At 36.6% G+C, this 22,274-nt stretch overlaps 1 protein-coding gene across 6 annotated transcripts in view; it reads left to right on the top strand.

The window, feature by feature from the left end:
- OXR1 (oxidation resistance 1) overlaps nucleotides 1–22,274 on the top strand; it is a 293,610-nt gene that overhangs the window by 229,647 nt on the left and 41,689 nt on the right. For 4 of the 6 annotated variants that reach the window (XM_075141283.1, XM_075141284.1, XM_075141282.1 and 1 more), the window contains 5 exons: nucleotides 946–1,053; nucleotides 2,213–2,332; nucleotides 7,940–8,092; nucleotides 16,158–16,342; nucleotides 19,796–20,580. In XM_075141283.1, the coding sequence (XP_074997384.1) occupies nucleotides 946–1,053; nucleotides 2,213–2,332; nucleotides 7,940–8,092; nucleotides 16,158–16,342; nucleotides 19,796–20,580 (1,351 nt within the window). The remainder of the gene's footprint in view (nucleotides 1–945; nucleotides 1,054–2,212; nucleotides 2,333–7,939; nucleotides 8,093–16,157; nucleotides 16,343–19,795; nucleotides 20,581–22,274) is intronic. The other 2 variants (XM_075141285.1, XM_075141287.1) reach the window with 2 other exon arrangements.

The raw sequence follows: 22,274 nt of genomic DNA, 5'->3' as shown, positions 1-22,274 counted from the left end.
TCATTGCAAAAAATTTCTTCCTTACATCTAGTCTAAATCTACCCTCTCTTAGTCTAAAACCATTACCCCTTGTCCTGTTGCAACAGGCCCTGCTAAAAAGTTTGTCCCCATCTTTCTTATAAGCCTCCTTTAAGTACTGAAAGGCTGCAATAAGGTCACCCCGAAGCCTACTTTTCTCCAGGCAATATGATCTTCACCATTCTTAAATGCTTGCTATGAATTCTTTATTCTGAAATTCTCACTGTGAATAAAACTTTTCCCTTTGTTTTCTTCTGTTGGTTCATATTGGGTACATTTTGGGAGATGGGAGTGAAAATAAGAGGTTGGAAAAATCCTTCCCTTACTCAGGAATCACCTGCTCAAAATGCTTATGCTCTATCTGCTGTCATACTGATTGACCTGTTTTGCTTCAGTATTTTTACTTTTTATCTCAGTGATGGATTTTACTTGAAAGTCAGGTGAACAGAAGCTTATTTCAATAGGAAGAGAGCATGTTCACGTTTATAGAGATTGCTTCAGGTTTTCTGTAAGTGAAGGATGGAGAAGAAGAGTTTGAGAGAGGATAAAGGGTTCTGTGAAACCAGTCAATTGTGTATTAGTCCAGTCGTACCCAGCAGTGAATTTATAGACCAGAAGTTCTGGTGCAATAGCTGAGCCTACAGCGCAGTCGGTGTGACTGACACTTCTGGTCACCCGGAAACATAGTGGGAAGGCAGGTGTTCTTATATGGGGTTGCAATAGACTAATATTTAGGGGGTAGGTATGTTTTTGGGGGTTTGTGTTTGCGTTTGTTTCTTTTTTTTCTTTTTGGAGCAATCATAAGATATAAAGACTTAAAGTTCATCAAAATCTCGGTAAATCTACATGTGATAAAATTTGTAAGCCACTATTTGAAGTAACTGCTTACAGGTTTCTTTCTTTTTCTTTTTTCCCCAATTGATACAGGTGGAATCAAGAGATACTTTAAACAGTATTGCCTTGAAATTTGATACAACACCCAATGAACTGGTTCAATTAAATAAGCTTTTCTCCAGAGCAGTTGTTCCTGGACAGGTACTATTACACTATATATGTCACTTATCCAACAAAGACCTTTTTCCCTGTATTTCTCATCTCTACCAAAGAAACTGTTAAAGTGCTTCTCTTACTGGTTTTCCTATTGGCTTTGTAAAAGAGTTTTTCATTTTTCTGTAGTTTGTGAATTCCTTGTGCTTATTAAATAACTGCCTAAAAAGGGAACATGTAATGAAGCTACCTGTCTCTCTTAAATAAGATCAGAGGACTTTTAAAACTAAATATACTTAATGGTATAATAACACTTTGGTACAAGCTAAATTGTTACTTTGCAAATATAGCAGGCTGTTTACCAACTCTAGCTCAGAAGACAAATTCAGGGTACAGCTTACAAACAACATTCCTGACTGCATATTACTGCTTGCAATTCTATTTTAATAAATCTAATAATGTTTCTATTCCACTCTGAAAACTTTCTGTCTTTACCAGCAGTATATGAACTATCATTCACTTCTTATAGGTTACTATTGCTAACATCTTTTTTTTCCCCTTTTTTGCCTTCACTTTTCACTTTTCTCTTTGAAAGCCAGGCCTGGAAACAAGTGATAGGTCAGCTACAGTATTAACCATTGCCTATTTGGTATTAGCTCTGTGTTTGAAAAAAATTCGGTGTTTATTTCTGATTGCTGCAAAACTTTGTCTAGGTAGCTTGAATGCCTACCATGGTCAAAATAATGTATTTAAGGGGTGAATAACTTCAGTTGATTTTTTTTTTTTAAACATTCAGTGCCAAGAGCTATTCTATGAACTTGTTCCTCAGCCTGTTTCTTGGTTGCTCAAATAGTAGAGTAATAGCAAGAAAAATAATGGGACAGGTCTTCCTTGGACACTGTATTAGGTGTTTCTGGCATGCTGTATACTTTTAATGCTTTCTATCTGAACTTCTTCCTCAATTATTATGACTAAAAATCAATTTTATCTCAAGATAGCATTTAAAAAGTTTAAAAGCTAAAATTAAGTAGTACTTTGTGTGGTATTGTTTATTCCCTCAGCTCATAATTTCTGTTTAAATTAAGGGGAGCAGGAATGATTTTATACAGCTTATTTTGAGAAAGCATAGCAAATATACCTGAACTGGTGGGAAATCTAAAGTAAACCTGAAAGCATAACTTCTAACTACATTATATCTTCTTTATAGATTTTGTATGTTCCTGACCCAGACTACATTTCTAGTGTGGACAGCTCCCCCTCTCTAAGTCCTATAAGTCCCCTATCACCTACATCTTCCGAAGCAGAGCTTGACAAGGCTGCAGTAAATGTAGGTATACCTGTTGTCCTTGAAAGTAATTTTCCCTTACAAGATAAATGTTACAGCTGCTATGCTTTCTTCTTAAACTATCGTTTTGTTTTGGGGAGAAAGAACACTTAGAGTCGAAAAGTAAAACAGTACCTTTTAAAAAGTAAATACAAGCTTTTAATCTTTGTAAATGACAGTTTTCTATTTGAAAACTGATTTTAAGGCAAGTTATTTGTAGCAAGATGCTATCGTTGCACACTGAAATCTTAAATACTTAAATTCCTGTTGCATTTCTGTATTTGTTACCTTTCAGAACTAGTTAAACATTTGTCTCTAATCTTATTAATAGTTTTTGTAGCAATGATACATTGGCAAGAATACTCAAGTAGCTAAAAGGTTGTGCTGGTTTTGGCTGGGATAGAGTTCATTTTCTTCCTAGTAGCTGCTATAGTGCTGTGTTTTGCATTTAGGATGAGAATAATGTTGATAACACACTGATGTTTTCGTTACTGCTGAGCAGTGCTTAAACAGAGTCAAGGCCTTTTCCTGCTTCTCACACCACCCCACCAGCGGGTAGGCTGGGGGTGCACAAGAAGTTGGGAGGGGACACGGCTGGGGCAGCTGACCCCAACTGACCAAAGGGATATTTTATACCATATGACATCATGCTCAGTATATAAACTAGGGAAAAGCTGGCTGGGGGTCCACTGCTCGGGAACTGCCTGGTCATTGGTCAGCGGGTAGTGAGCAATTGCATTGTGCATCACTTGTTTTGTGTATTCTTTAATCATTATTATTATTTTCCCTTTCTTTTCTGTCCTGTTAAATTGTCTTTATCTAAACTCATCAGTTGTTTTTTTTTTGATTCTCTCCCTCATTCCACTTGGGGGGAGTGAGCGAACGGTTGTGTGGTGTTTAGCTGCCTGCCGGGTTAAAGTACAACAAATGTAAGGGCTCCCCCCACTCCCTGTAGAGTTGCAGGAGGGGGTTCTCTAGTTTCATTTAGCAAAACGAAGTAAAGGAAAAAAAAGTCTGTTTCAGTGAAGGACTAATACAGAGTTGATCATAGCTGACTTCTACTCAGTATTTTTACTTTTGTAGACTTTAGAATACTAAAATTGTTTAGCCATCAAAGCTGCTCTGTAATTCAGCTTAAATGTATAGTTTTGGCTAGGAGCTAGCTTTGTAAAAGCATGTCTTTCCAGGAACACTGGTTTGCTGTCAACAGAATTCCATGGGGAGAACTCTGACCAGGAAGATGCAGTATTGGAGCCTGAGCTTCTCTGCAATTTATGCAATTATGACATTACTCGGATGTTTCTTAACATGTCACTACTATTCTTTTCCCAGTTATTATTATCTTTTCTCTCAAATAACAAATTTTCTTGAAAGCACTTCTTGGTAGTGCTCAGTCAAGCTGTCATATGTCTACTCCAGAATTCCATGTGCTCAAAGTTGAGGAAGGTTTGAGACTTCAAGCATTTATTTATTTATTTGCTTGCATGACTTCGTCCAGAGAAGTTTAAATAAAAAGGTATTGCTTTATTGCTGAATAGGTTCCCAAGCTGCATTACAAAGGCTGTGATGACCCTTCTATTGAAAATTACTATTTGCTTTTGCTGTTACACCTTTACTCTGACATAGTATGTCTGTTTCCTGAGGTGTCTGCTGTCATTAGTGCTGAATATTTCTTTTATGTTTTATGGCAAACTGAATGTATTGTAGCATAGTAAATAGACTGGTCTGCAAGAATACATTCTTCTATATCAGCCTCAGAATGACTGTAAATGCTAGGATAGGCCTACCCATATAGCATATGTCGTGAGAAGTTACTCAAGGGGAAATTGTTAGTTTTACTGCTAGAAATCAGAGCTCTTCCTACAATGCACTAGATCCCATGTCAGAAACATACCTTATTCTTGCTTTTATGGATTATTTTGTTTATGCTTGTTTGCATATAATAGTTAAGGAGGCTTAATAGTGTAACCATACCTGTAACTTATTGAAAACTTTTTTATTGACTATATGCACATAGCAGAAAAAAAAGCTTGAAAGTGTAGAAGAAACAAAGTAGATTAAAATACTTTAAAAGTTAAAATCCTCGTATGCAAAAGGTTGTTTAGTGTAGGCAGTTCTATGTTAGCAACAATTTGAGTGTTAAATTTCATTTAACTGACACGTACTGTATTCTTGCAGAACTATTTTGTGTATCTCATTACATGTTGTGGATCACTACAAGCAGTTCTTAAATGCTTCAGGGAAAGTCAAACAAATGAGCAATGTAACAATATATAATAGTGTTTATGGAAGTTTCTGAAGTCTTTCAAAGTACATATGAGGAGGGAAGGGATGTTTCTAGGTACAGTTTGTCAAAAGAAAGCAAAAACAAAAATCACTTGCACTTGTCATTGTGGACTCTGTGTGTGTGTGTGTCTGTGCGTGTGGTTTTGTTTTTTGAATGGTCTCTCCAGCGACACAAAAAGCACTCAACTTCTCTTTGAGCAGTTAAGGCTGGAGGATTTTGTTCTTTATCATAGCACCTGTTTCCCATGTTTCTCCTCTCTTTGCTGATTGCTATCCTTACAAATGAGAGAAATACTAGCATACATACTCTAATGCTCTGTATTGATGTCTGTCGTCTTTGACTTTCCTCCAATTTTGACTCCAGATTTGCAGTTTAAGTTTAAGCACATTTTAAGGTAAAGAGGATACGTTACTCTGCCTGTATAATGTAAAGAGGTCTTCTCTCTGTGCTATGGTCATTGAAATCAATGAGTTCTTGCTAGAAATTGAATAAGATGATTAAGCAACATCTGAACCTCTGTTGAGGCAAAATATAAACTATGATATGCTCTGTTCTTTTGTTTCTGTTTTATCAAACGTTGGAGTAGCTTAACACAACCACGTGGCTAAATACAAACCAGCATGTGGTTAATGTAAGACCTGCATAACCCTGTTAAGTTTTTTTACATTGCTATACTTAAGTTAAGATTTCAGTGTGTATTTCAATAAGTTTGTTAGTGTCAGTGTGTATGTAAGAGCTCAGCTTAGATTTTTAAGCCTTTCTTATGCTGCTGGGTTTTGAGAAGGATTTCTTCATTCAGCAGTCTAATGCACATATCTGAGAAGATTCAATAAGCTTTACTACCTATAAAACTTAAAATCCACTTCAAAATAATATGTAGTGACAAGGGTGTCGTCATTACACTTGAAAGTCTGCCATCAGTATTGTTCCTGTTTCTATGTTGCGCAGCAATATGAATGAGAAATAGCTGGATTGTTCACAGTGGACTTGGATATCAGCTGGGGACTCTTGCAACCACTTGCTAAGTTATATGCGTCACAAAGGTGACCACATAATTTTTAGGAGAAAGGCATATATAGACGAACTCATCTCCAGGAAGTTTGTTTCTTAGTTATATCTTCATTAATTTTTTCAGCAAAATTCAGTTCAGTGTTCTATAAGTTGTTTTGGTTTTTTGTTTGCTTTATAACTAAAATTGAAAGATGCAGGCGAAGGCTAAATTAGTGCCAGAAAGATGAGGAACTGAAAACAATTGTGCATAATGTTCCTGGATATGATTAAAGGCATTTAGCTGCAATCTGTACTAGTGAATAGAACTGAACAGAAAAGCAGAAAACCAAAGGGAACATAGAAGTTCACATTTTTTTATAAATAGTAATATTATATTAGTAACTAAAAATAGCAATTATGTATGAAATGGAAGTTTTTAAATGTTGGTTAAGCTCCAAAACAGGGTTATTGTGACTATAAAACAGGCTTTGGCGCAGTCTGTCTACTATACATGTAGCTTTTATTTGAAAACAATTTTTTCACTGTCTGTCCTGTCCCTGGTAGGGTTCCATGTTCACTAGTTTGTTAGATATACTGTTAGACAGCAAGATAAATAGCTCTTCCTGTATCTGCCCAGGAAGGTCATGAAGGAAATCCTCTGAAAGTTATATCCAGGTATGCGAAAGACAAAGATGGTTGGGAACAGCCAGAGTGAATTTACCAAGGGCATATCATGCCTGACCAAAGTGTTTGCTTTCTGTGATGACTGGCTCAGCAGGCGAGGGAAGAACCGTGCATGTAACTTACCTTGACATGAGGCAGGCCCTTGACACTGTCCCAGAGCAGCCTTGTTACAAGAAATGTAACTGAATGGGAGGACTACAAGATGGGCTGGAAGAATTGGCAGGATCTTTGGGCTCAAAGTGATTCAGCGTTTGTGTGTGTGGTTGGTTGTTTTTTGTTGTTTGTTTTCTGTGGTGGACAGTTAGGAATCCTTGAGGGTCCCTACTGGGGCTAATATTGTTTATAGTCTGCCCATCAGTGACCTGAATGGTGGGACAGAGGACAGAATGCACTGTCAGCAAGCCTGGGGGCGGGAGGCGGCAAAAATGAGGGAAAGTGATCAATACACTGGAGGAAGGGGCAAGGGCTGCTCATCAGAGGGACATCAAGAGTCTGGAGAGATGAAGTAACAGAAACCTCATGAAGTTCAACAACGGCTAAGACCTGCCTGGGACAAAGAGCCCCATGTGGCAGTACAGGATGAGGGTTGGCTAGCTACATAGCAGTTTTGCAGAAAAAGGCTAAGGACCAAGGAGAGGTTGAGGCTAGTGTCCTGGTGGACATGTTGAACAACAGGTGATGGTGAGGGCTTATCACATGTCAGGTGGGAGATGAATACCAACAGGTTAAGGAAGGTGATTATTCTGTTCCTTGCAGGGCTTGTGAAGCTGCAATTGCAGTGTTGTGTCCACTTCTGGCACCTCCAGTACAAGACATGCTGGAGAGAGTCCAGTGGAGGGCTATTAACATGATCAGGGGATGGAAACACATGAGGCACAAGGATTGGCTGGGGGAGCTGGGTTTGTTTAGTCTGGAGGAGAAATACTAATAGACAACCTGATTTCCGTGTTGTACTCCCTAGTAGACATGTTAGGGGGAGGAGAAGAAGAGTCAGGGTCTTCAGAGGTTCATAGTAAACAGCTGCGAGTTGCTGCACAAGAGGTCCTGGTTAAATAAGAGGAAAGTATTTTTCTCAATGAGGGTGAGTAAACACTGGAGGAGGTTTCTCAGAGAGGCTGTAGAATCTCCAGCCTTGAAGACTTAAACTCAACTGGAAATGCCATGAGCAACCTGACCTAATGTAGGCTTAGGCCTGCTTTGAACACAGGGTTGGACTAGCTGACCCTCAGAGCATCCTTCCAACATAAAGTAGTGTATAATATTGTAGAAGGATTACAGAAGACATTTAATAGGACTTTTGTTGAAGTTGGAAAATAATCCTTTCTGCTAACTTCTCAAATTTTGCATGTGACAGTATATTGGATAGTTTCCTATGTGAGTTCTGATCATCATTTTGTTTATTTCCGGGTTGATTCTGAGTATCTTTGCCCACTAGCATTTCTTATTGTGGGCTGGTTAAGCTGTGGTAGATTAGTTATATACACTGTCAGATCAAAGCAGTCCTTTAAACTGCAGTGGATTTGGAACCTATTTTCACATTTGCTTTTATGTCAAAGAAAAAGAACAAAAATTACAGAACAGAAGATCTCTTAAAGTTAATATTTAAAAGGGCAGGTTGCTAAGTTGTCTTTTTTTATATTTCCTTTTAGAATCCAGATGGAGTCCAATGGAAAGAGTCAGCTGCTTCACCAGCACATGCGTCTGTTCGTCCTACAAGAGTGGTGTCATCCACCTCCGAAGAGGAGGAAGCATTTACAGAGAAATTTCTAAAAATTAATTGCAAGTACATCACTAATGGCAAGGTACTTAAACATTCAGGTTTTACTGTTACTGTATGGGATGTAAAAATGAAGTACATTTAAACCATTAACATACAGTAAAATTTAGTTACTGATAGGTAGATGGATCAGGTTATATACATATATATGTGTGTATATATATTCTTTTTTTTTTTTTACCCTGTTTCCTTTGGATTCCCAGACCACTTGTTTCTTAGATGTGATGCAAGCAGTTAATATGCAATTAACTTGTGATAGACTTCCCCCCTACTGTTAAGTGATTCTGTTGTTTTGAGGGCATGAGGTCCGTTTGTTCCCTGTGTTAGTATCCCTCATAAGTAATTCTCTTTACTTACAGTGGAGAAGAACATGCCTTAAACTATAAGAAAGTAGTAGTAGTAGTACTATAAGTAGTAGTAGTTGGGTAGCTTCACTTCCATTTTCCTAAAGCAGAACAGTGCGAGCAGAATTAACCGCTGAGCCTGTAAACAAGCACTTCTGTATTGGGTATAGTATGGTAGAAATCTTGATTATTCTTTGAAGCAGTAGTTCATCCAAGTTAGTGGCACTTAATTAACTTCCATTCAGCTCATAGGCACAAAAATCTTGCGCAGATTTTCAGGGACTGAGATCATGTCAAAAGACTTTACGTCAGAACACTTTAGGAAAAAAGAAAAATGTATTGCTCTCCCACCCCACAGAAGAATGACTATTAGAAATTTTAATCATGAAAAATCATGCCTTCACTCAAGCTGAATGAATGCAAAGAAACTCAAAGTACTTGTAGTACTTCCTCTTTCACCTGAAGTTTGCGTATGTATATACAAACACTACTGATTCTGTGTTGCTCAGCAATAGGTTTGCAGATAAGTTACACTAATAGTAAACAGATTAATGAGAATCTCCTAAAACTGATTTTTTTTTTTTTTTTTTTTTTGCTAGTGGAAAGGATTGCAGATCTGCGTAAATCTAGACTTGAAGCCTTTTGAGCATTGGCAAAAGGCAATTGTTAGAAGTTGGTAAGACAAGTACTGGAAAAGCTTTGTTTGTTACTTTGTTCTACTTCGCAGTTAATTTGCTTCACTCCTTGCATTCTGTCCCTAGGTGACTTTTTTTAGGTTGATCCTAGACGAGTCATTACTTCTCGGTTTTAAGTGCTCTGATGTGGAGGAATTGAGAATTGTGAGCCTCTGTTAGAAATTGGCTGTACTGGAAAAATACAGTCTAGGGTTAAAATTTACAGCATATTATTTATGTGCTGTAATTCCTCATCAGAATATTATGGGGAGTGTTCACAGCATGTGTCGTGACTTGCATCTTTACAGCCTATTTTCTAAGAGCTTTAAGGAGAATTCTGTTTCTAAAGAGTTTTATAATCCACTGAAATATCAGTCCATACTTTGGGAGGCGGGTGGGGAGAGAAATTAATGCTAACTTGCTCAGATTTGAGTGCCATTTCATAAGTTTAGCATGTAATTTAGCCTATGTGTTACATGTGTAGGAATGTCCTCTGGCATGTTGTCTTATCCTCTCCTTAATATGTTTCCTGATGATGCAGGGTGATAAATCTTCAGATGTCTTCTGGAGAAAGCTTAAAAGAGTCATCTTCTGTTTCCCACTCTGGAAGTGATTTTGAAGCTCATTGTTAACTTTTATAGGGCTTCGGATGTGAAGTCTCAGTTGTCACTGTCACTGATGCTCATAAACTAAAATCTGGTGAAAGTCTCTTTTCCGATGTGTTTTTATTTCACATACGTGAAAGGGCTTGCATTATGATAAGACTGTCTCATTTCTCACTTTTCAGGACTGCTTATTCTGTATGTGTTTGGAGTTGGTTTTAGTCACACCTGTGATTTTCTGGATGGGCAGGAATTCTCTGAGATGCAGTGGCTGGAACATGGAAACATTTGCTTTGTTATAATATTTGCTCTCTGTTACCTGGTTATGGCTACTGTTAGAGGCAGGGTGGTGGGCGCAGTTAGAAACAGGGTGGTATGGATGTGACACATATTGGTCAGACAATAAATCAGTGTAGCCAGTGTGCTGCAGAGTCACACCTTAACTCACTGTTTATTGCGTATGTAGGCGTGCCTTTTCTTGCAGCCACACTGTTTGCTTCTTCTGTAGAAAAGTATGCTGCTCTGGTTTTTCATTCTTTGCACTGTTTGGAGGCAGAAAAAGGTATCTTAAACAGTCTGCTTGATTGAAACTGAAACTAATAGAGGAGCTTTGAAATTCTTTGTTCTTTCTTATGCTTGCTAGTTTACTTGCCTTGTTTTGAAAAGTAGTAGGTAAAGGAAAATTACTAATACGAAGGCTTAAAAAAAAAAACCAACAAAACCATCTGGCAATATGGGCACAAAAAAAAAGCACAAACACGTTGTTCATGAAGTGAAAAGGAGGACACTGACGAGGTTCAAGACTTCTACAAGAAACAAATAAAACTAAATTTTTACCTTTATGATAAAAGCTTCATAAATCATGAATTACAGTTTCTGTTCTACCTTGTGTGTTCAAGAACCCAACGAAATTGTTTAGAGGTAACTTGAAAACTGCTTATCAAAAGTCCTCTCAAACCTTCTTAAAAGTGTGTTTTACTGAACTGCCTAATTGTAATGTTTGGGCTCACCAATGTCATAAAGTTTGGCTCTAATTCTCCCTTTATCATGATTGTTCAAATTTCTATCTTAGATATTGTATAGGATTTAGAGCTCCCACTTCCTGAGGTTTAAGAACTTTAATGGAAAGAAGTTAAAACCAATACAGAATTGAATATCTGCATGCGGGTGCAGTTTAATCCACTTTCAATATGCGTGGTTTTACTTATCTGGATTAGTATTTTCTGGACCAGCTTTAAGACAATCGGATCTATTTTTAATAACCTGGTGTGTCCGCCTGGTTTTCAGTAAAAAGTGGTTCAGCATTTCTCCTTGAGGCTATTAAATCTGAACTTTACCCAAATAGAAATTCACTTCATGTCTTTAGAATCTGTTTTACATACAGGAAACTCAAGTTCTACAGGTGGTATTTTGGGGGGTTTTGTTCAAGAACCAGAACTTCCTGTAACAATATCATGTTGAACTACTTAGTAGCTGTATGCAGAGTCTAATTTTTATTTCAGTTTCATTGACAGAGTTTTTGATACTTTTTTCCTCAATAACTAGTTAGAAGTGTGGTCCAAGAGAAACAAGTCACTGGTTATTTGGTGGAAGATGTCCTAAAAAACTGTTTCCCACCGTCCTCTATCAGTAATTGAGCTGCTTATAGACTTTTTCTTTTTTTCTTTTTTCTTTTTTTCCCCAGGACTAGAAAATTAGGATATTAGAGCAAATGCTGGCAGTATCTGGAGTCATGTAGGAGTTCGTAGTGTATATGCCATTGCCGAATCTTTTTGCTTATGCTCATGCTCTGATTTGCTGATCTGTCTCTCTAGCTGCATTATTGGTACAAATAATTTTTTGAAAATATTTTGAAAATTGAATTTCTATAAAATAAAGTCAAATGTTTCTAAAATGTTCAACAAATATTTGATTACCATTGAAAGGATCTGTGCTGAAGACACAGCATGACAGAGCATGATCATAAAGGAGAAGCTGGGCACATCTCCCTGTGTTATTATGGGTAGGTGAGGGCATAGGAAGGGCTTTACTTAGTAAGTAAACCCCCATCCTGTTCTTTACACTGAAGAATATATTCACACTGAAAATTTTTTCAGCAGCTCAGCCAGGCCAGAGAGGGAGCTTTGGAACTTTCTCCCTGCTCCAAAAGCAAACAACCAAGAAGATTATATGGGGAGCAGACTTTAGGCTATCAGTCGTCTCCAGTGCTTGAAAGATAGCAGGGGAGATTAGGTTATCGAAAATAAGTCACTAAAGGACAGTATGCTGTAGGTTTCTTTTTCCTGGCATCAGTGTTGTTACCCATTTCTAGGTATTTTGTAGAACAATTGTGACATCTGCTGCTATAGTGCATAAATGTGTATGAGTAACCAGAAAATTCTGTTCAGAACCTAAAGTGAGTGCAGTGTACTAAAATGCTCAAGAGTTCATCGCTGGCCTACTCTGAGACAATAGTTCTGAAGTATATGTATCGTAGGAATGCTAACATAGAAGTCTGTCTGATCTATAATGGCAAACCAACAAGGGAATGAAGTCTCAAATACTCTCCTTTAAAAAGGATATGTCACTTTTATCTTTACTTATGCGAAACTGTGGTGTTAACTCTCAAAGGCTGGAGCTGCTTCAGTTTCCATCTTTCAGGGAAGACTAGCATAATGCAACAAGCAATTCGTGACCAGAGGTTGGCTGGGTGCACGTATGCTCCCACTTACATGTTTTGTTCTGATGTTATCAGTTTTTTCTCACAGAATCAATAGCACTTGGTTTTTGTCTGTGCTAGAAACTCCATCTGTTGAGTCATACATGTTCTACAGGTTTTTAAGGAAGCTTTTCTCCTGCAAACAAGTGAGAAGGTAGTAAAGACAGAAGCTATTTGTCTTGTAAAAGAGTCACAGAAATTGTTAGAGAAAGTAGCAGAAACACTGGCATGTCTGAAAAGGAATCGTTAAAACTTGGGACCAAACGAAGTGTTTCTTTATCTTGCTGTTACCTGAGCTTTGCCTAGCTATCTACGTTAACATTCAGTAATCCTTGGTAATAATAATAAAAAATGGCAAAAATATGAATGATGTTTAGTGTATTATTAAGAATCTCATTTCTAGCCTGTAATTTTGGGGCACCAATTCTTCTGTAGAGAAGTACCCTGAAGTGTTTGTATAGTAACTGTGGACCATATCAAATAACTTGTGAGCCAGAAATGTTGCATTGGTCTGCCTCCTGTTGTCTTTTAAATAGATAACAATTGAAATAGATCACCTCTTGTTGAGGAGCTATAAAACCAGTGTTTTCAAGGTACCCGTATAATCTTTCAACTGCTTATAGTCATCGCAAGTGAAGTGTTTGATCAGCTTCTTAGTCAAGTACACGTAAAAGCCTGATAGTTCCAAAGGTTTAATTCTCTATTTCTCTATCAGTGTAATAAATTTTAAATGGAATTACACCTTCAGATTAATTTTTATGCTGAGTATTTACCTATTGGTATTCAGGGTTTCTTCTAAGACCAAGATAAGTAAGCTTTTAGGTTTCTAGCTGTGTCTTTGGTTGAGGCTGCCGAGGTGGGCTTTGGAATCTTCCATACGTGTCAAGGACAACTGCATGATGTACAGGTTTGCGTTTTTTCTGCCATCAGACAGGTTTATTGTCAAGACTGTTCTAAGAAGCTTCCATTTACAACAGAAGGTCTCTTAAACTTGTTTTCCTTATGTAGTCAGTAGTCTTGCACACTTCTTTAGCTGAATGTTTGCCTGCAGAAAGATTCTATCTACTGTTCCTTAGTGTTTGAGTCTAAACACCACAAGGTACTGTTCAATTTCTTCAAACACATTCAAATTTGCTCTGGGAACAGACTTTTGTCCTGGATATGATGACAATTCTTTAAGATACTGACAAACCTGGCCTGTGGGTTTTGGGAGGGGTAAGTTGGTGGTTTCTGAACTGCTAAAATTGAAGCTGAAGCAGGGTAACTGACATGAGGAGAAGATGTGCAACTGGTTGTTCATACACGTTATTCTAATGTTGTGAGTCTCTAGTGTTCAGATAAGCAATATAAAATTGACTTAGGAAACTTAACTTATTTTGCAATAAAATATTCTTGAATCAATTTTTGATCTGGACTGCCGGCTGAAGCAGTCTTTTAACCTGCTTTTGAGAGCACAGGTAAAGCATTGGATTTTGTTTGTTTAATAAAACCAGGGATCTTGTTGACATGGGTGATATGTCATTTGTGACAGCTTACCCCTTGACAGAAAAATGTCATCTCCTTTTATTGCCTAAAGTCCTCCACAGCCCCAAAAGCTTTAGCACTTCCTGTGTACTTAATTTATCGGGGAAGGATCATTTGTTCATGAAATAGTGAACAAGTTAAGACAAAATCTTAGTCTGAATTGAAGAGTTCTCTAGTGAACTTGATTACTGATTGCTTTTACTGAGCAATACATTATTTTGCAATTACTGAGTAATACATTATTTTAGAAGTTGGTGTTAAGCATTTAAATTCTTCAGCTAGAGCAGCCATACAACCTTATCTTTTTTGGCTGTCCAGCCTGGCTGTTCTGAAGAGTCACATGCAACATGTGGGCAATAAAAGAATAGAATAGAGTATTTCATTTGGAAGGGACCTACAATGATCATCTAGCCCAGCTGCCATCAAGGCTATGGCCTTGACTTTTCTGGGTCAGATCTAGAGAATATGAATAAAATAACACTTCCATTTGTGGTCATTAATGAAAGAGCTCAGATTTAGAAATGATACTCCTTTTTGCATTATGTACTGAATTTATGGAAGTAGTATTTGTTTAAAGAGAAGCAATTGTTCTTCTGAGTAGACTCATTGAGTTTTGCAGTCATTTAAACTTATTTTCTAGACTACAGTGGATATAACCAAATGTAAACTTCTGTTGACAGTCATCCTCTTGGAGTTCCTTTTTGCACCTTAAAAGTCTATTTCCACAATACAGTGCTGGGAAAGAAGTACCAGTGACAGTTTTGTTTCAGTGTCTTAAACACCTTAGAATTATGTAAATACGTTCTGCTGACTTTAAAGTCTTTAGCATATGCTTTGTACTCTAAAAGAGACACATAAAACCTGACTAGGCACTGAATGACTAAGGGGACTTAAGTACAGATGCTTGAGCTGCTTTTGAGACTGTGTTCTTTTTTTCATAATAGTGATACCGTTGGTCATTGCTGTAGGCTTTAATACTATTTTTGGTTTGTTTTTTATAACTTGTAATTTTCTGCTCACTATATGGTATCTTTGTTTTTCTGCTGTGAAGGTCATCAACTATCACAGTGCTGGGAACAAATTTCTGGAAATGGGAAGGAATGTAGTTGTATTTCATGCTGTGCTGATATGTCATCTTAAAACAAAACTGAACACAAACATGTTTGTAATCACTGTGAACAGTTTATCAGTGAGCTGGATATTTATTCAATTCCTGATAAGCTTCAGCAGCACATGAAACAACTCTTTTTTGTGATTCTTGCACAAATTTTTGAATGTCTTTCTAAGTTTATAAAGTCCTTAGGATTCAAGATCTATAACTGAAGGATCACTATCATCCTGCTTAAAGCTACATTTCCTCCAGTTAGTAGTTTTAGCTTAAACTCTACCATTCTAACAGTTTAATGAATTTCCTTAGCAGGCAACTGATGTTCGTGTTTGCATGTGTTTCTAATGCTTTTAAAAAAAAAAAAAAATTACATATAGTAAATTAGCTTGGTACCTATACTGTGTAAGAACCCTACAGCTCATAATATCGACTTTTTTTAGTTTTTTTCACTCTAGAAGTTTAAAATCTACTCGTATTCATGTACTGCAGCAGTATGATTGTGATTAAATCCATCCAAAGCTGCATCTTGATGCAGCTGCATCTTTAGAAATCTTTAATATTTTTAATCTAGTTTCATTCTATGAATGTATTTGTCCAGCAGTCAGCAGGTCCGTTAAGTTAGAATGACTTGTATAGGATGCTGCTGTTGCTTTTGTGTAAAGAAAATTAAGATAAATAACAGTTTTTGAAGATTTTTAATTGTTGTTGTTCTTTAATTAAATAGTAGAAAGTGAGAAGAGTTAAGAGTCAGGTTTTAGACAGTGCTTGAAGTTTCTTGGAAAACTAGCAATAAGCCCTGTGGTTATCTGGGAAGGATGTATCTTTACCTCAGAGGAGCTGCCTAGCCTATCCTTTAGGGTGCAAGGGTTTCTCTTTTTTTGCTCAACTCAGCTATTAAGTAATTGTGAGGAACAAAACTCTTTTCTTTTGGGAAAGTAGGTGACATTAATTTGCTTCCCCAGAAAAACAGTTATGTTTCTAGATGACTGGAAAACACAAGAAACTGTATAAAGTTGCTTAAATGAAGCTGTATAATGTTGCTTAAAAAGAAATTGGAAAACAATTTTTTCCTACAAAAAATGGAGAATAAGCTGAAATATGAAGAAGAAAATTTACCACTTCTTTTCCCTCTCATTTTAGGGTACAGTCAATGGTGTGCTGCTAGTGACTCCAAATAATATAATGTTTGATCCTCATAAAATGGATCCTCTGGTCCAAGAGAACGGCTGTGAAGAGTATGGCATCATGTGTCCAATGGAAGAAGTGATGTCAGCTGCTCTGTATAAGGAAATTGTGGACAGCAAAATTAAGGATTCATTAACCATGTAAGATAGAATAGTATTTATAAAGCTTTGAGTAAATATGAACTGTAGCCAAATTGCTGACCATACAAAACTAGCAAAACCACATTTTCTTCTGTTGTTTTCCTCTTTAAGAAGAACATCAAAGATTGGCTTGGAAAGGCCCTTGAGAAAGCTTGCTTTACCTTAAGTTCTCACATTCTGTATACTATATAGAATAAATCCTCTTCTATACACATGGATTCTAATTTCCTCCAGTAGTCTTTTTTAAAAATCGGTGTATAGCAAGAGGTACCGCACCACTTTCTCTGCCCCTTTGCCCCTATGAAAACAATAACAGATGCGTTTGATTCTTCAGTAATTTAAAAACTGATGTACGGAACAGAAAAGTCCAACTTAAACAGCTTTAGGTGCAAATCTTTATTGTTTATCATTTTCCACTTGCTTCTCAAACTAGCCTCATATACCCTTTTGTTGCTCTGATAAGTGATTGTAAGACTAATTTTCTGAGGCTTGTGTATATTTTTACGGCATTAGGAGTATATTTTTTCCCTCTTTGGCTAGGGTAGGAATATTCGCCTTTGGGTGTAGCCTTGTTTGGGGTGAACAGAGCGAATTTGGATCAGTGAGCTTTAATTGCTGGTGTTTAGCATTTAAAACTGACTTTAAACAGCATTATGAAAAATCTTTGTTCCATTCTGTTTGTTGCCTGATTTTTATACCGTCCTCAGAAATAGGATGAATTCTAACATTAAAGCCAAAAAGCATTTAAAAAAAAAAATAAAAATCATGCCACCTTTACCTATCACAGCCCATAAAGCACCAACATTTGCAGACTACCTTGACCTACTAACTGCAGGGAAGTGGACTCCTTTAACCAAGGTAGAGTTGTCTATATGTACGAGAGAGTAAAGCTGTTTCCCTGATGTGTAATTCTAAAAAATGCCACCATTTTAAGTAAGATGTAAAGATACTCAGTAACTCTGAAAAATGCCCTTTTACAGTTCTTACAGGTAGCATGCTAAGCACATCTTTCTTGATAATCTTACATATCTGGACACCCAGAAGAAATAACTTGTCTTGTACCATTTTTAAGTTCACTTTCAACAGAGACCTGGTAGTAAACTGGTATCTTGGCATGGTCTTGTTTGCTGCCTGAAGTCATATGTTTCTTGAAAGAGCGACTAATGTATGTATTACTATAGTAGTACTTTTGGGGCTTTTGATGTAGAGTGATGATGCCTTCAGCATGATTACTTTCTGGAATTTTATTTTCCAGATTGAGTTTTAAAAAGTTGCTCGTAGTTCCTACTTCAGAATGTAGAGCAAGTAATGAGTTTATGAAAATTAGATGACTCTTTAATCTACGTGTTTGAATCATAATAGTGCAGTTGCAAAACAAGTCTTTTTCCTAGCATGTTTAGTTTCTTAATGACTCAATATTGACTTACAAAATTACCTTCCATGCCCTGTTGATTTTTGTGCTCTTGTAGCACATGCATTTTCTGTTTTGTTTTGTTTATAATATAAATGCATATGGAATGAAAACATGTCTAATAATGAAAGGTCACACTGTGCGTTCAAAGCCCTGTATGTCCAATCTGATTTATCTTTCTTGTCAACTTTATAAACTATTAAATGGAACACTAACTTCTAGCGTTTTCTTTAGTCCCAGCACTTTTATGCCTTAACCTCATCAAAATTTGAGGCATGTTTGTAAATTTTGGAGAAAATAAAATTCAAATTTCTTAAGTGTGTAACCAGAACTCCCAACAGCTACAGCTAGATCTGACAAGAGCTGTGTGTCTCGAGGTATTTGAGACTTAAATCATGTTTTCACACTATTTGTTTTTTTCTTAATTTTCCACTGTTATAATTAACCCTCTTTTCCTCTCCCAATATTGCCAACTGTCAAACCTGTTTAAACTTGGAAAAACAATCTGAATACTGAAAATAAAACTATTGATATAATGGAAACTGATCACAAACCTGATGGATTCTTTGGTTCTTAAAACTGCAATTTCATGTTGTATGATTTCTATATATAAGCCACAATGTATGCTGAAACTGGAAAAAAAAAATCTGAAAACATACAGATGTTTTACAGATTTCATGAACCTTGGGTTGTACTTGTCCAAGAGCACCTATTACCAGCATAATCCTGAAAAACAAGGAAACGGCCTGGTCTAATAGGTGATAAATCCTAAACTCTAATCCACATCCTTTGTAAGCAAAATGACTACTTCAGCACAAACTTAATATCAGCTTCATGTTAACATGTGGGTAAGAGGGTGCATACGCTTTGCAAATATCCTGAATTTTAGTGATGTCTCAGTAATGTCAGTAATATGACCTAACTGAATAAAAAGGTTTCTAGAAATGTGGAGTGGATTTATTCTTCTTCATGATGGGGGATTAAGGTACAAGCTTCTTAAAAGCGTTTAATAGTAGGTAATGGAAGATGTAATGTGCTTGTGGTAGCAAGGGAGTTGGCAATGAGAACTCTAGTCAAAAGTATGTTTAAACATGAGAAATATTTTATGAAGATTATGTACTGCTTCTGTTTTTTTGACAACAGTGGAAAAGCTTGAGTCCTGTAGATATAGTTGAGCATGTTCACAGTCCCCTTGTAGTCCTCCTCTTCTAAAACTCAGAGAATTTCTGGTTAGCTTATTCTGAAAGGCAGGTTTGAATAAGATTATTTCCTTTGGGGAAAAATAAGTTCTTTCATGCTTACTTTTTTCTTACACTATTTATCAACATTTGACGTCTGCTCTTCAAATTGTTCAGTTGTACCAAGTAGTTTGGGATTTATTTTGCCTAACAGTGATATCCTCAAAGTTAGGTGTCTGCCTGGTGAAGATACTAATCACCATGTTATATACCATGGTATTTACTATGGGCAGAATGGTAAGATCTACCTTGATGTTTCCTATTGCTCTGCATTGACTAGCTTAGATAGTTAAGGTTAGACCAGATGATTTCTGCCATTCATTTCTTACCAGTGAGCTAGGTGTCAGCTTCGTAATAGAGTGGGACAGATCTATACAATTGTTCTGGCCTCTTTGGTAGACAAAGCTTAAAAGATTGTGGAAGATTTCTACCGTCAGAGATTATGGTTGTGTGTAGCTTTTTGTTGTTTTCCCTGTTTTTTATTTTATTTTTACACTTTAAGCATCTCAAACAATCTTGGTTTCATAGAAGAGCTTCTCCTTGCAAAAGTAATGTCATGAAGTTGGGAAGTCCTATCTATGTCATGCTGGCAAAAGGTCTGCCATAAGCTTACAGTTACAAGAACATATTTTATGCTTGTTTATTACTGATGCTCTGGATTAATTTTTTTTAGTTTGTTTGTTTTGTTTGTTTGTTTGTTTTAAGAGCACCTTTAAATTTTTTCAGCATTAAACAAAACTTAGTAAAGAAAAGAGCTTGATGTAAAAGGCACCTGCTGTAACAACATTCTTATTTGTTCAACAGAGATGTAGAACAGCTGTCTGTAAGGGAACTTTGCCATTCCAAGAAAGCTGCAAAGAGCAATACAGATGAAATGGATTCCAGGATTCGGGATACAGGCAATGACAGTGCTAGTACTGCCCCAAGGAGCACAGAAGAGTCTCTTTCAGAAGATGTCTTCACAGAATCAGAACTCTCTCCAATACGTGAGGAACTTGTTTCCTCAGATGAGCTTCGACAAGACAAATCTTCTGGAGCATCATCAGAATCTGTCCAAACAATAAACCAGACTAGTGCTGAATGTTTAACAATCATTTCAGACTCAAATGAAGCTGCCAGTGACTTAATACCCAGTGCAGAAAAGGTTGTGAATGTTAAACAGTTTGGTACCCACAGCTTAGGTTCAGAAAGCGCTGAAATGTCTATAAAGGGGGAGCAAGACTCTAGTGAAAATATTGCAGATGTCCTCCAGCAGTGTTTGCAAGGATCACATGGTAGTGAAGAGCATGACAAAGAGGCAGAAGTGGGCAGTGATCAAGATTCCTCACTAGGAAAAGAACCAGGAGAGAGTAAGACAGGAGAGGAATGTCCACGTTGTGAAGACACCGCAGACTCTCAAAAGGAAGAGATAACTAGCAAAGGAAAAATAGTGAGAGAGCGAACTCAAGATTCTGAGACAGAAGTTGAGGAACTTCGCAAACTCTGGAAGACCCACACTATGCAACAAACCAAACAACAAAGAGAAAACATGCAACAGGATTCACAAAAAGAAATTAGTCAGAAAACTGCAGGAGATGGGCAATTAGAAGGTGAGTGAGTCAGATACAGTGTTAGCCTTCAGGTTTCCAATGTATTTCCCTCCAGCTCATCAGAATTTTCATTGTTTTTCATTCTGAAGAACACATCTCCCCCCATATTGCTTATATTTCTCATTGGCTCTAAGATATACTGAAGTTATACCTTATATAAACCAGTGGGGAAAATACTGCTCAGGAAATTGAAAACGTGGATACCTTTGTTACTGTCACTTTTCCTCATTGAAATTACATTTATGATCATATTAAAACACAATATCTTTGTAGGGGAGTTTTAAATGAGCCTGTAAAATTAGAACCATGATGCATTGGTCACTGTAGAGCTCAAAATTAAAAATGTTCTTTAGCAATCAGCTAGATGTCACTTAAATTTTGATCCCAGTGTACACGTGTATGAATGAATTTCAGGGAATGAATTTCATCTTATTTATAGCATGTCTACTTTGTGGTTAAGGTTTATGCACTGGAGTCTTAACACTGATATTTTCAGAACCTTGTTTCACTTGCCTCTTGTTATACTTTCATGCTGACTAAACAAGGTTAAGCATACAAAAAGCATTTCTCAGAGAGAGAGAGAAGATGGTAAGAAACTAATGCTGTGAGTATGGGGAAAAACTAGGTTTATTTCTTGAGTACCTTTACTCCTCTGCAAAGATGAGGCCTTAGGATTATTAGTTGGAAGTTATCTTGGAAGTCTGTTGAAGTCTCAATTCATATAAAAAAAAAAATGCTGTGTCTTTTTTAAGTAACTTAAAGATGTTTCTGTATGTATTTAATTTTTATTTTTAAAAAATTCATTCAAGGTCACTTTCTGAAGCCTTATCATCTTACTAATGGAGATAAACTAGTTGTTTTAATTGTGCAATATTTTGGGGGCTAGAAAGAAAACATAACTATAATGCCTGTCACAAACTAATAGATTATATGTGAAGTGCATTTGAAGGTCAAATTGTTTATGTTCATTATTAAAAGTTGAGATTGTATTGAATAGAGAGGTATATTCCTTGGTTGACAGAAATTCATCTTACACTTCAGAATCTGATATGATAGTTTTGGTTTTGTGGTTTTTGTTTTTGTTTTGTTTTGTTTTCTTCCTGTTAAGGAAGTAACTGAATTCTGAAATTTGAAGCAGATTAATAGCTGCATCATTCTGCAATAAATTTGGCCTTTATGCCTTAAATACTAGAGGAAATCCTCTGGCAAAAATGACAGCTAGCAGTAGTTGCTGGTTGTAACTTTTAAAAAAAGCAAGCACCAAGTGTTCTTTGCCACAATTGTTGCTTTTCTTACAATTGAATATTTTTTGTAATTCAGTTGTATTAGATGCTTTAGACTTGTTGGTTTTCTAAAGGATTGTATCGTTGAGTGACTCTGCAGGTTTTTAATGCATGATGTGATCCGTACAGTCACAGAGTATATACATATATAATCAAAAAAGTGTCTGCATACTGTCAGATGAGTGCTGGCTAGAAACGTTCTGCACATGGTATTACAGCCTCACTGAAGGTTCTGGGGGTAAAATAGAAAAAATTTTTTTAAAAAAGTACAGGTTTACTTTTTGGAGACTTGTATCAATGACTTCAGTCCAACTTCAGTTGGAATTATTGTATGTTTCTTATTCTTGAATGTTGTATTAGTACAATGCAAATAAAACAGTAAATTATGAATTAATGTTTCTCAATCTGGGT

Source organism: Calonectris borealis, chromosome 2, assembly GCF_964195595.1.
Source record: "Calonectris borealis chromosome 2, bCalBor7.hap1.2, whole genome shotgun sequence".
Taxonomy (NCBI): Eukaryota; Metazoa; Chordata; class Aves; order Procellariiformes; family Procellariidae; genus Calonectris; species Calonectris borealis.
Note: the sequence above shows the minus strand (reverse complement) of the source record. Positions and strands in the feature narration are given on the sequence as shown.